At 33.9% G+C, this 12758-nt stretch overlaps 4 protein-coding genes and 2 non-coding genes across 6 annotated transcripts; 3 read left to right on the top strand and 3 right to left on the bottom strand.

Annotated features, from left to right (window-relative positions):
• Window positions 1–169: 169 nt before the first annotated feature.
• Window positions 170–2021, top strand: tsp-16 (Tetraspanin). Its single transcript, NM_076782.4, has 7 exons — window positions 170–286; window positions 822–907; window positions 956–1222; window positions 1276–1383; window positions 1438–1565; window positions 1613–1689; window positions 1741–2021. Exons 1-7 carry the CDS (start codon window positions 283–285, stop codon window positions 2004–2006), a joined length of 936 nt encoding a protein of 311 aa, NP_509183.2. The 5' UTR covers window positions 170–282; the 3' UTR covers window positions 2007–2021.
• Window positions 242–271, top strand: F01E11.20 (uncharacterized protein; the record flags this gene model as incomplete). The annotated part of the gene is made up of 1 exon (NM_001361815.1): window positions 242–271. The coding sequence occupies one exon, from the start codon at window positions 242–244 to the stop codon at window positions 269–271; it is 30 nt and encodes a 9-aa protein (NP_001348801.1).
• A 606-nt stretch (window positions 2022–2627) lies between the features above and the next one.
• On the bottom strand, window positions 2628–4965 carry ugt-57 (glucuronosyltransferase). Its single transcript, NM_076781.5, has 7 exons — window positions 4700–4965; window positions 4435–4549; window positions 4249–4381; window positions 3948–4197; window positions 3654–3807; window positions 3143–3606; window positions 2628–3094 (listed from the first exon to the last, which is right to left on the bottom strand). Exons 1-7 carry the CDS (start codon window positions 4939–4941, stop codon window positions 2776–2778), a joined length of 1677 nt encoding a protein of 558 aa, NP_509182.1. The 5' UTR covers window positions 4942–4965; the 3' UTR covers window positions 2628–2775.
• A 22-nt stretch (window positions 4966–4987) lies between these two features.
• On the top strand, window positions 4988–5131 carry F01E11.8. The gene has a single exon (NR_071414.1). It is a non-coding gene; the product is annotated as an Unclassified non-coding RNA F01E11.8 (non-coding RNA).
• Window positions 5132–5873: 742 nt separating this feature from the next.
• Window positions 5874–7148, bottom strand: nssp-80 (Neuropeptide-Like Protein). The gene is made up of 4 exons (NM_001270116.4): window positions 6847–7148; window positions 6435–6491; window positions 6262–6355; window positions 5874–6214 (listed from the first exon to the last, which is right to left on the bottom strand). The coding sequence occupies exons 1-4, from the start codon at window positions 6910–6912 to the stop codon at window positions 6147–6149; spliced, it is 285 nt and encodes a 94-aa protein (NP_001257045.1). The 5' UTR covers window positions 6913–7148; the 3' UTR covers window positions 5874–6146.
• On the bottom strand, window positions 6846–6914 carry F01E11.19. The gene has a single exon (NR_102187.1). It is a non-coding gene; the product is annotated as an Unclassified non-coding RNA F01E11.19 (non-coding RNA).
• Window positions 7149–12758: the final 5610 nt, after the last annotated feature.

Raw genomic sequence — 12758 nt, 5'->3', positions numbered from 1 at the left:
CGAGATTTGACAGAGACGGTATCGAGTAACTCAAAGTACTTTTGGCAGTGTGTTTGCCTCCGACTTTGTGTCCTCCTCGGCTCTGTCACCTTTCAATATTTGTTCGTTTTTCCCTCTGCACACAGGCACATAGAGTCCTTTGAAAGAGAAAAGGAAGGGCCAAGAGGAAATGAGAGCGATCGGATCCCACTCACCGCTGTCAGGCGGGTCAAAAAGACATACTGTGTGTTCATTTAATACCATGTGTTTATTGATTCCTGTACAAATCTAAGATTAAAAATAATGAGTAAGTTTTTTGTCGGAATGCGAAACTTTATTGAAACACTTACAAAAAATGAAAATATCAGACCATTATAGGTGGTACATTGAGAAGAAACTGCGTTTTCAGGAACTAATTGCGGCGCCTAAAAACCAGTCAAAAACGTAATCGTTTTAAACAGAAAAATTAAAAGGCTATGAAAAGTTTCTTATAGTAGTATGTGGATAACTTTTTTGTAAGCGCAGCCGACATCGAGCATGTTTGGCGATGTGCCATTCACAGTCCTTCAGTGATTAATTCACTCATTCATTACCTGTCAGTTCGAGATAAAAGCCCAGTTAAATTACTGTACATTTATTGGTGCATCAGACCGCCTAGAATAGGCTCGTCCCTGGCGCAGACAAACAACAGCCACTGGTCAAACTTTTTGACCGTCTACAAAATTTTTCAAAAAATCTTGAAAAGTTTTACTACAAGGTTATTGGGTTATCTTGGCACTATAAGAGTAGTTTTAAGCATTTCACCACTGGCACTACTCAACCATCCATTTTTCAATTTTCAGTACTAATAAATAATCGACATGTTGAACAAAAACGCGGCCAATGTTTAAAAAAATGTTTGGCTCTTCTGCTTTCTGTCCTGACAATGGTAATCAAAAATCATTATTTCTACAGTTTAATGAGTAAAAACTTTTAGATTGGGTCAGGATTCATAGTTGGATTCGGAATTCAAACTCTTCGTGAAGTTTCTTTCACTGCTTCAGTGATTGGAACAAATTTGATTGTGTACTGTCCATATCTGTTGATTCTTGTGGGGATTTTAAGTTTTGTGATGACACCTGTTAGATTCTTCTCGATTATTTTGAATGATAACAAAATTATGATAACACATATGTTTGCAACAATTTTTTTTGCTACAATATGTGCGATGACAGCAATTTTGGGTTATGACCTTAATTCTCACGTGAGTAATTTATTCGAACTTTGAAAATTATCAGTAGAATCAACTGTTTGTAGGTAAGCAGCTCTGACATGGAGCATTGGATGAAGCATTCAATCAAGGAAGATTATGGGAATCCAACAGCACCTCATATAATGGAAGAGTGGAATAAAGCTCATCGGCAGGTTAGCTATGCATATAAGAAAGAATTCTGATTCTGAACAATTAGTTTCCTTCAGTTCAAATGTTGTGGAGTACGAAACCTAACGGACTTCGTGGAGAGTAAATGGTACATAATGCAGAAGAAGCACCCAAGGCAGCGAATTCCAGATAGCTGTTGTGCTAGTTGTGCAACAATGCATGAAAGGTAATAGTTTTTTATAATAAGTGCACAGTACTAGTTTTCAATTTCAGATTCTGCGTTGCATTTTTCAAAGAGCCCGGAAATCAGCCACATCAACTGGTTAAAAATCAAACTATTTGCTTACAAGGTAACATTTTATTTTAAATATGATTCTCAAAGTTATTTCAAACCTTTTTAGCTAGTAACGGGTGTTTATCAGCGGATTCTTCAATCGCTAATCGAGAAGTTTGTCAACACTATTCTTCTGACTATCGTCTTTCTGCGGATGCTTATCGATATACTGGTGGATGTCTGGAGCCACTCCGTACAACGCTGGAGTTTTTCTCATTTAGAATTTTTATTTATTCACTTTCTTTCTTAGCTTTTTTAGCATTGAGTACATTAATTTGGTTGCTGAATTATCAGATCAGCAGAGAAGCATTGCCATTTCAAGTTATCAAATGAATTTGTTTATGACTACTGTTTTTCGAATTTTGTTTACAGTAAAAAATTCTTTACGTTTTTTTTGGTGAAATCAAATTATATAATATGAGAAACGCAAATATGACCAACAAAACTAAAATTGGAACAAATTTAGAAAAACAAATATGCATCGAGAGTTTTGAAATTATAGCTTTCCTTGTTTTGTTTTGTTTATTTATTTTGTTTTCAATGGTTCAATCAATTTAAAAAAAGATACAATTGAGACCCATAAGTCGTGTCGAGACCGGATAGCTTATTTTTGGCGCAATAAATCGGCAAAGTTTGCGCCATAAACATGAATAGAAATTTAGGGTAATATTCGCAAAAAAATGTGACGCCACACAGTTCTTACAGTGTGGCGTCAGTACAGTGTGGTCAGTTCAATGTACACCTTTGTTAATTTTACAAACATTCTGGAGATCAAAGTGAGAGGAAACTCTTGTGCGTATGCCAGTGTACCCCAAGATATTTTTTAAAATTTGATGCAGTTAACTGTAAGGTATGAAACTTGGTTTATTGAATCAACAGTCAAGTACTCCCAAGTGAGATGAAAGAAGTGTTTTAACTAACCACGATACACCTCCCTCAATGATGAATATAAATATTCAAATTCAAATTTATTTATTTTAGTGCTGAACAAAAATTCAGAGCGAAAGAAAAAACCAAAAACTCAAACAACAATTCAATTAGACAACACTCGTAATTTTTTCTGAGAATACAAATCAGAATACGCCAGCCATTTATAAACGAATCACGCATTTTTCTTAGTTTCCGGAACTTTTTTCGGGAGAAACTTCCTTTCCGCCTCTAGGACTTTGTTATCTTGCACATTCATTGCTGATGATTTGATACAAAATGTGAAGAACAGATGAAGAGGTATGACTGGAAGAAGAATGATGAGCAAAAGGAGATAAAAGTCGACACGTGTGTAAATTGGCTGAAAGGCAGGTTGCATGTATGCAAATGAATGATGACGTCCAATGTGATCAATAACATGAAGTGCAGCAGCAAATGGGCTAGTGGTTCGGGATTTGAATTCTTTTGACATTTCCTTTGCAGTGTTCTTGTATCTGTAAAATAGCAATATAAATTTTTAAAAAAGTCCTAGTTTAACTTACTTTGCAGACTCTAAAACCTTTTTCATTGCTCCATACAGTGAAATTTCATTAAGATCGTCTTTATCAATGACAATACCAAGACCCTTGTTTGAAACCTTTTGTAAATTGTATCTATTAGATCCGTATAATGGTACTCCAACAATTGGAACTCCATGAGCAACAGCTTCCATGACAGATGACATTCCACCATTCGTTACAAAAAGTTTGCAGGATTTGTGGGCAAGAAGATCATTTTGTGGAATGAAAGTCGTCAAGTTGATATGCTTTGGAATCTTTTCTATATCAATTCCATCGAGATGCATGTTTGGACCGATGCGCCAATAGATTCTATAGTCATTCAAGTTTGTAAGAGCTTTCAAAATTGCTTTGGCGTGGTATTCGCTCATTTTGCTGCTATCTGCTTGAGTTCCAAACGACACAATAATCAATCCTTCTTTTGCTGATGCAATGGTAGTGTTCCATGGCTGGAAATAGTAAATTTGAAAAATAATCAAAATGAGAAACTTTGTACCGAGAACAGAGGCTTGGGGTGATCGATATGGAGTCCTCCAACAGGAATCACATTTAATGGAAGAGCACGTGGCGGCTCGAGGAGTGGATCGGTGTTCACAAAATAAGCGGCACTTTGTTGTTTCAAGGTATTGACATTCGGGAAGTTTTTGAACCTGGAACCAAATAATTAATAAATAATGTTTCTAATTTAATGTATCTACAAATCTTTTTCAAAAAGTTTTTGCAAACCATACCTAATTGGATTAGAATGGGATTTACTTTACCAGAACACACAAGATCAAAAAAATTTCACCTCTTTTTAATAGTATAATCCGTTCTGAATATATTCGTAATGGGTTCATCAAGAAGACGATGACGTGAAGAAACAAGAGATGATACGGCTGGAAGTCCAAGTTGAGCAATCATTTCTTGGAAGTAGCACACTGAGTTTTTGTACAAATTAAGAATTGGATATCCTTTTGACTCGGCGATAAAACAGTGCGATGGCGGAGTGAGCAAGTCTATTGGGGCTCCAGCGGCAATCAATGTTTCGTCCGTCAATCCTTGAAAGGTTATTTGTGGGACTTTGTTTTTTTTTCAAAATTTGTTATTACCTTCCGTATCGAAATATATTGTAGGAACCGCTACAAGATGAGTTAGTGCGTTTAGGCATGGGTTTCCAGAGTACACAATTGCCAGATCCAAAGATTCTTTTTTCAGCGAATCAACAAGATTGGAATTCAAAAGCTGAAAACAAAATTATATTTTTATTTTTTTCTAAATTTACACTCTGATCTCACTTTGTAGCAACTGGCATTGTGAGCTTTATAATATGGCTCCAAGTAGTTATCGAAATCATAGGTAGATCTCCACGCAGCATTTGGCACAGCATCTTCTAATGGCTTGAACAAGTCCCTAGAAAATGACGAATTTGATTTGTGGATGAATAAGTACAAGTGCCGCTATGACGAAATGTGTACAAATTACGCATTGCGTGGGATCTTTCTTCGTTTTGTTGCAAGCCGCCACTTAATTTGTGGCAAAAGGAGAGGGGGGGTCACTTACTTGTTCAAAACATTCTTGATAACTTTCTCACGGACAAGGTGCAACTTCGGCTTGACTAGGCGAGGCTCCTCTGGGATTAGTACTGGCTTGATTGAAATTACATTATGGTGACGTAGAGCAAGTTGTTGTGCAAGAAATTCAAAAATGTTCCTTTCAAACTGATTGGTTCCCAACAAAAACACGAGAATATTTAGACTAGTAACGATTTGTGTCAATCCCAATAATAATATTAAAATCCGCATAGTGAGGGTGACCTATTGAGGTTTGACGAGTAAGTGAATAAACGAGTCGATCGACGGGGGTAGGTAAGGCACAATGTGGAGCTATGGGCACGGTACTTTCCTTGCCTGGTACGGCAAACATTGACTCTCTTGGCCGACGTGGACATTGGCGGTAAGAAGGGAGGGTCAACGCGATGGCCAAACAGATTTATCTTTTTGAGGAACTAATCGCAAAAAACTCAACTTTGCCAACTAATTTGAAAATAGAAATTCAGTAATGCTATTATACTATTATAACTAAAATTTTAGTCATGCCATTCCCATAGTTCAAAATCGCTATTTTCCTGCCACTAAAAACCACTAAACTCCTAAAATTTTGAATTCAAGTTTTTCAAGACATACTTCAAATAGTTGCAATATCTGTGAAACTGTGCTGAAAACAACTTTTCTGTAATTTAAGAATGTTTAGAGTCGGAAACAGTTCTGAAACTTTTTTGAAAAATGTTTAGAAAATTATTTAAGATTTTATCAAAAAAAAAATTGTTTTCAAAAAGCTTCCTCAATGCTCTCCTATTTTCAAGCACTGTTCAAATTCTTAAAAGTCTGCATAACCACTTTTGGCGCCTTTCTTCTAACCTTGATATCAGTGAGAAAATGCTCTGAAAATTGTTCATTGCGAATTTTCAACGGATAAGTGTTGAGTTTTAGACTTATTTGATATTATATTCAGGACATTCACAAAAGGAAAAATTCTAATTTTTTTTAATTTACGAACAGTATTCTCGTTATTTGAGCAATCAGCACCAATTTAAGAATATAAAACACTTTTCAATATCAACTCTCATATTTTTGAAGTGTTACATTTGAAAAAGTAGAAAAGGTTCATTAAAACTGTTCTCTTCATTTGTGCTTTAAATTCCATTCTCAAAAATTTTTATGTACAGAAGAGCAAGCACAGGAAATGATTGACAATTTTGACAGTGACTGTGAAAACGAAAAGTGACAGGAGAGATTGGTTAATGAGAAAGGTTTGTGTTTCGTGACGTATGTGCATCGTAGCCAACGGGACAATATATTTGTGTTCTAGACAGTTCTGATATACAAGCTGAGATGACGATAACTACGACGGGTGATGAAGAAATGCGCGTATAAAAATGGAAATACTGAGAAAATAAAACGTTGAACTTGAGATATTGAAGGAGATCATGTCTTGATTGATGCGAATATCAGTTGAACCGGAAACGCCGACCTGTTCCACAAAGCTTCCAGCGGCATCTTTTTGAACGGTAGTGCTCTGAAAAATTGTGGGTAATCTGAGAAAGTCTATTCTATGTTGTCTACCTGTTAATCTTTCCAAGTCCTGTAATTGAGCGTTGTTTGTTTTCGATTCAAGAATCTCTCGTATTAAAGAAGCTCCATTTCTAAGATCCGTTTCCTGAAACACTAATGATATCACTTGTGTTTTGAGTTTTCACTTTTTCATTTCCTACTTTATAAAATGAATATTAACTTACCAGTCTTAATCTGTCAAATAAACTAACATCTGATTGTGAAGGATCAAATAGGGAAGCCTGCAAAGAAACAAATATATTGAAAGATTAACCTTTCATTAGTGTTTTGACGCTTGAAGGTTTCAATGATTTCACTGTATTTTCAATTTTAAAATCAAATATTTTTATTAAAATTGAACAATCAAACATCAAGGAAGCCTTTGTTGTTCTTAAAACTACAAAAAAGTTATTCAATTGTTTAATTAATAATCCTCGTCATGGAAGAACCGGAAGAAATGTGAAATTGCAGTACACACGAGAATATCGAATGAGTATCAAAATAGTAAAATATTCTTCCAGAATTTTCTAGCTGACTTGTCGTCATTATTTGGTACGTAAAACATAAATATTCCTAATTCAAGAACAATTGACAAACCTGTGTTCTGATCGCAAGTAGAAAAATGACTAAAGCAGAGCAGAATGGGTAAAAAATTGATGTCATCAGGAATAGGGGAACCGACTTCTAGTTGAAAGTCAGTTCGAAGAAATGACGACGTATACTTTTCGTGAGTATTTTTTGCCACTTGAGCTATTAGACGATTTCAACAATCCGACAGATTTCTCTTATACTTCTTCTGCCGGCACAATGTTTCACGTGAAGGTCAGTGAGATGTAACCGGCCCCGATTGAGCTAGTTATGTGATGAAGCGCGCAATGGCAAACTTTTTGGCCAAATCTGCAAGTAGGGTAAATGAGAAATAAAAGTTTTTATTCTGGAAAAAATTCGTTAAATAAATAAAAACTCCCGACATTTTAGTCAAGATTGCTATAACATTAATAGAGGAAACGATGATTAGTGTCTAGAATTCGAAACGGAGAAAAAAGAACAAAATTGTGCTTTTGCGCTGACCGCTTGATTCTCATCAGGTTGCAGCGTTCGTCTCCTGAGATTGAGCAAAGATTTTTGGATAAATTGACGGGGGCCATTTCCGTTGATGAGAAAAAACAATGACGTCAATAAAAACGAGTTTGACAACTCGAGACAAAAAGGAGAGAATTACAATTTTTGCTTTATAAAGTTTTTTGTTAGGCTATAAGATTTTTGTTTTTTTTCCTTGATGATCATTGATGGACTATAGCAAATGTTAAATATTTCAGAAGAATTTGTAAAAAAAATCGACATTACCACAAGTTATTCGGTATTGGGTTTTTGTCTCAAAATGTGATCAAATCAACAAACTTTGTTATGATCTATCAAACTGCTTTCAAAATTTTCATGATGGTTTAAAATTTCGAAAAAAAAACCTACTTTTTTTTGGCTATTAGCTATCATATAACTATTATATATTATTGCATAGTTTGATTGTTTAAGTCACGTTTCTTTGTTAATTAAGGGGCATTTAAGCCAATAGGTATCAATGTTGACCATTTTTGGTTACCTATCTGCTTGAAATGTACTTTAATTAACGAAAAATAAAAGAGAATTGGGGGGAGGATGCAATTTTAAAAAAAATGCTCTCTTCCGTCTGTCGCAAAAATAAAAAGTTGGCGAGAGTAGAGGTTTTAGAGATAATTTTTTGATGAAATTGGAACCGCCATAAAAAATGTTGAGCACATTTTGGGTCTATACAATACAATTCCCAAAAAATACTCATTTTTTAATCCAATTACATTATTTTATTTCAATTGATAAACTTAATTTCAGATTTAGCAGTAGTAAAGGTTTGTTGACAGAAAAAATAAAGAGTTACTGAAAAATATGTTTGCTGTTGAAGATAAGGATGAAAATGAAGCTAAAAATTAGGATGAAAATAAGGATGATATTCAGTACAGTGAATTATTATCCACTGGGATTGGGCGTAGAACTTTAGATTTATCGGAGGGCGGAGCCAAAATTTTTGAAGCCAGTGTTAGTACGTTTTCTTATTGTTAATGAAAGCGGGGAGCAGAAAAAAGGAGTCCTTGATTAGATTATTACTCTTTTCTTACAATGGATGAATATGCTGTGGGTTGCAGACAGACTTGAAAATTTGGAATCCAGAATTTTTTGGGCAGCATATTATTCTGATTTGAAAGAGCCCAGTGTTGATTCTGAATTGGTCTCATGGTATTAAGTTAATCTGTTCATAATCCTTTTAATCATGATCATTAGGTGATGGGGTGGGAGTGAAAATGAGGATGGAAGAAGGAAATAAAGAAAATGGAATGTCCTAGGTTAAGAGTTGACCGAAAGAATGAGTTGGAACTTTCACGAAAAGAGGCGGGGCCTAGTTTTGGGGTTGACCAGCAGCAGGTTCTGTTCTTTTTTTTTGTTGCTTTCTAAAACGCACTTACCCTCCAATTTGTCTTCTCTTTAAAATCAGAAAAACGAGAACACACGTTTTGAAAAAAACGAAACGTAAAAATGTGTCGAATTACCAAAAAGAGTGGGTGTTGCCGTTTGGGGTGAAGAGAATTTTTACTGCTTCATAGAAAAAACTAGAAACTGAAAAAAACTACACAGCATTGTGCACAACTTTTAAAAATAGCTGTCATGGAGCCAGAAAACATTGCAAGAGAAAAAAAAACTCATAACCTCCGGGTTATTTGACTCAATGATGAGGCGAGTCAAATTAAAATATGTTTATATGGGGCGGCTTCGTTTTTGTTTCTTTTTCTGCGAAGAGTAGAATAGACCTAATTGGATTAGTAGGTCAGGTCATGTCTAGTCTTTCTTATTTTTCAGTTTCCGAATATCATCTTCTCTTAAATTAAAAATTTCTGATTATGTAGAAAACGCATGCCAGGGATATTAAAAATCCTGAGATACCAAGGATTCCAAGGAATTTGGCTTTTGAAGGTGCCCAAAAGGCCAAAAATTACCTAATTTTCTAATAAGGCGTTTCGAAAATTAAAAAAGAAACTTATTGAAGATCAAAGTTAAAAAAGTATGTTTTTAGAATCTCAAGTTTCGGTGTTACCTAACTAACTCAGCGAATAAACGAGTAAAAATTATCAAAATATGCATTGCAGAATGATTTTAAAAAATGAAAGTTATGTTCCGAGCTCTTTGACACTGACAAGTTAACAAATTTGGGGTTTTAACTGAAAAATGCATTTTTCCAAAGTTTTGAAATGCCATAACCTTTTGAAAAGTTTTCAGAACGTCTCATCACAAAATTAAGTAGTTCTGAGTTATTTTGGTTCTAAAAATCAACGTCTCAAATGTTGGTACTCCTCTTTAATGCAAAGAATAAAAGTGAACCTTTCCCAATATCGTGGAAAGCTCGTCATCTTGATACAAAAAGAATTTCTAGAATATCCCGCAAATGCCTGATTGTTTTCAATTTACATTTAACCTATGGAGAAAACAGAACGTCGTATAATCTCAGCGTGCAATTTAGGTCATAATATTAAATTTATTTTGTTTTCCTGCCATTCAGCTCCAAAAATGTTTCGAATTTATACTAGTTTTCAAGTCAACTTTCCGAACAACAAAAAACAAAATTTAAACTGAGTCAGCAGCTAGAACATTAAATTAAAGAAAAATTTAATTGAAAGCGATCAGCCGCAAAGAATAGAAGGTCAAAAAAAGTTGACCTCTTTTTAATGTGGCGCCTCGCTTAATTTTTCAGTAATTTCTGAGAAGGTCACCAGGCGTCTGGTTTACACAAATCAACCGTTTTCGCACGAAATATTGCAGTGATCAAACGGTTCAAACAATTTGCAAATTTCGATGAAAACGAAAAATCAAAACATTGTATTCACTATTGTAAACACTGTACAAAACACTGCACTGTACACTGTACAAAATTTCAAAGTACATTGTTTTCAAAGTTTAAAGCAAGTAAAATCAAAGTTAGAAATTATTGTAGATATTTTTTTTCAAACTTTTAGTTTTAGTCACACTTATGTATAGAACTAAACAGTATTTTTAAAAAGAAAATTAACTCAATTGGAAAATGTTTTTCCTTGTTGCTCAAATGGATACATTTTACAACAATTAATGTATGAAATGTTTTATTAAAATTTCTGCAACAACATTTATATTTTTATGAGAAAGATCATTTTTCAAAGGTTTATATATGTTACAAATAATGGGAGGGATGTCCTACAAAAAGCTCAAAGTCATTTACGCACTAAAGGTCTTGAATGGTCGAAAGAGGATTAAGAAAAGGATTTACTCACGCAATAGTCATGATCACCACTCTATATGTTGCACACGTAGCTATTTGAAATTTTTTTTGTTCATACATACGTAAATGAATATTATCTATTTTAAGAATATGGTTTCTGCAGATTTGGAAAATCCCACGAGTTTTGAACTAGAAATATTGAATTACAGGTAAATTTTGACAGGTCTGTAGTCTGTAGCCACAGATTGATATTAACTAAACTTTTTACGCCCATATCAAAAATACTAATTCTGGCTCCCCCCATATCTTGGCTTTCTAGCATTTCTGAAAATGATTTTTCTAAATACTTTTCCTTTTGTGTTTTATCAACAACGACTAAACAAAAGGGTGAATTTGAAAGAAGAGTGTCTTCAAAGGAGAAGTTGTTTAAAACCCCGGAAATCGACAAAAATTGTTTTTTCTTCGATTAACTGTTTTTATTATGATTTAATTAATTGTATAATATTCAAACGGTACAGACGTTGCAATGTTCAAAACGTTTTGAAAAAATGTGATTTACTAAAAGTTTAATGGAAAATTTTGAAAAATCTAAAAACTGTTTGGAAAGGCCATGACTATGTTTATGAGTATAAGTCAGCAAAATTTTCACTTTTCTTTTTTTTAGGACAGAATGAACATTGTAAATATTTTCGGGAGGTTCGTGCTGTTTGCGCAAAAAAAGTCAAACCAAAGTTTGAGAATTTGGAATCTAACAGATCAGACTGGAAATCAAATTTCAGTGATTCAGCATTCTAGCTCTTGAAGGTAATTATATTATTCACCGATATAAAAAAAGCAACACACTTCAAAAATAAATTTTTTCCAACTACTCACATAATCGAATACTTCAAGTTCTCACAAAATATTTCAATTCACGTCAGAACGTTTTTAGAGCCGTTGAGAGTTTTCATTAACAGGAAAAGCAAAACGTCTTTTTTTGCTGGGAAAAGCGTTTTGGTGGCGCAGAAGGGAAATCGGTCAAAAGTTCAAATGATGCTCTGCATGAGCATCAGAAATTATGTGCAAGTAGTCGTCTTTCCTTTTCAGACTCTTTTTCAAACAAAACAAACGTCAGGCTATACATATGAAAACAGTAAGTGTTGATTCACTCTGACGCTGTCTTGCAATGACAATGAAGTGATGGAGCTATGATCAAAGAGCGAAATAGTAAAAGTGACAGTTGGATTACTATTATCATTGATTTGATAGAAGATGAGAATAACATGTAGTTTTTTTGATGTATGAAACTTTTGAAAATATTAGGTCAAGGAATAAGTTTTGTCGTTTTTTTTCAGTTTTGATTTGTTCTCAAATGTTTTTTTGTAGTTTTATAGAAGACTGCTAGCAATGACAAGCCTATCAATATCAGTCATATCAGACACCTCTAAGAATATTTCCTGCTCAAAACTGTGACAACGAAAAAAAAATTGTTTTTTCGATTTTTTACATTTCTTCGTGAAACCAAAAAGTTTACATGCCCTGAGGTATTAGACTGTTAGTTAATCACAATAGTGCAATAACAGCTCCAGGCACCCTCTTTTGGTAGTGAAAAAAAACGACAAAACTTATTCCTTGACCTAATATCATTTTGTTGTGAAGGGCTTTGAAATTAAAGATAAATTGAGTTAGTTCAACGAAATATGTTTGAATGAATACTCTTCTGGGGCAGTTGTATTGATTTTCTTATTGACAATGACCAAACCTCTAAAATTTATTACTCGGAATAATCAAAGTGGTTTCTAGGTGTTGCCATATCATTACTCTTTCACATTTTGTTGTCTAACTATTCGTTGTTTCATTTAATTAAGTTTGATCACAGTAGAACAAATCGAAACGGTTTCTAAATTTTATATATTTTTTTAGAAATAATATAGGACAAGTACGACTGTCAGCATATTTTAAAACTACAAATAAATCATTTCAGGGGCTCTATCAATCATTTTTCATAGTGTTCCAAGATCGGATTTATAAATTATTATCCAGAAACATATTATAACATCCGAACAAGGAGCTATCTCAATTCTTGAAAAGTTTGAGGTATTTCCAGAACATCATACATAACTTATTGTGGTTTTGAATGAAGTTTTGCACTACATAAACATGCCATTTTCACAAGAAATTTGAAGCTTTGATCAAGCTTCAAATTTCTTTGGTGTATAGTGTGTTACACTGAACTGTTATAAAACCTGTAAAC

This window comes from Caenorhabditis elegans, chromosome X (assembly GCF_000002985.6).
Source record: "Caenorhabditis elegans chromosome X".
Classification (NCBI taxonomy): domain Eukaryota; kingdom Metazoa; phylum Nematoda; class Chromadorea; order Rhabditida; family Rhabditidae; genus Caenorhabditis; species Caenorhabditis elegans.
Note: the sequence above shows the minus strand (reverse complement) of the source record. Positions and strands in the feature narration are given on the sequence as shown.

Excerpts from the sequence above, each read along its gene's own strand:
- tsp-16 (NM_076782.4), top strand. Across the intron at positions 1,223-1,275 it reads GTTATGACCTTAATTCTCAC|GTAAGCAGCTCTGACATGGA; the intron begins GTGAGTAATTTA and ends AACTGTTTGTAG. Across the intron at positions 1,384-1,437 it reads GGAATAAAGCTCATCGGCAG|TTCAAATGTTGTGGAGTACG; the intron begins GTTAGCTATGCA and ends AGTTTCCTTCAG.
- ugt-57 (NM_076781.5), bottom strand. The coding sequence starts at position 4,941 with ATGCGGATTTTAATATTATTATTGGGATTGACACAAATCGTTACTAGT. Across the intron at positions 4,550-4,699 it reads ATCAAGAATGTTTTGAACAA|GGACTTGTTCAAGCCATTAG; the intron begins GTAAGTGACCCC and ends GTCATTTTCTAG. Across the intron at positions 4,382-4,434 it reads ACAATGCCAGTTGCTACAAA|CTTTTGAATTCCAATCTTGT; the intron begins GTGAGATCAGAG and ends TTTTGTTTTCAG.
- nssp-80 (NM_001270116.4), bottom strand. The coding sequence starts at position 6,912 with ATGACATCAATTTTTTACCCATTCTGCTCTGCTTTAGTCATTTTTCTA. Across the intron at positions 6,356-6,434 it reads TATTTGACAGATTAAGACTG|GAAACGGATCTTAGAAATGG; the intron begins GTAAGTTAATAT and ends TTAGTGTTTCAG. Across the intron at positions 6,215-6,261 it reads GGACTTGGAAAGATTAACAG|AGCACTACCGTTCAAAAAGA; the intron begins GTAGACAACATA and ends ACAATTTTTCAG.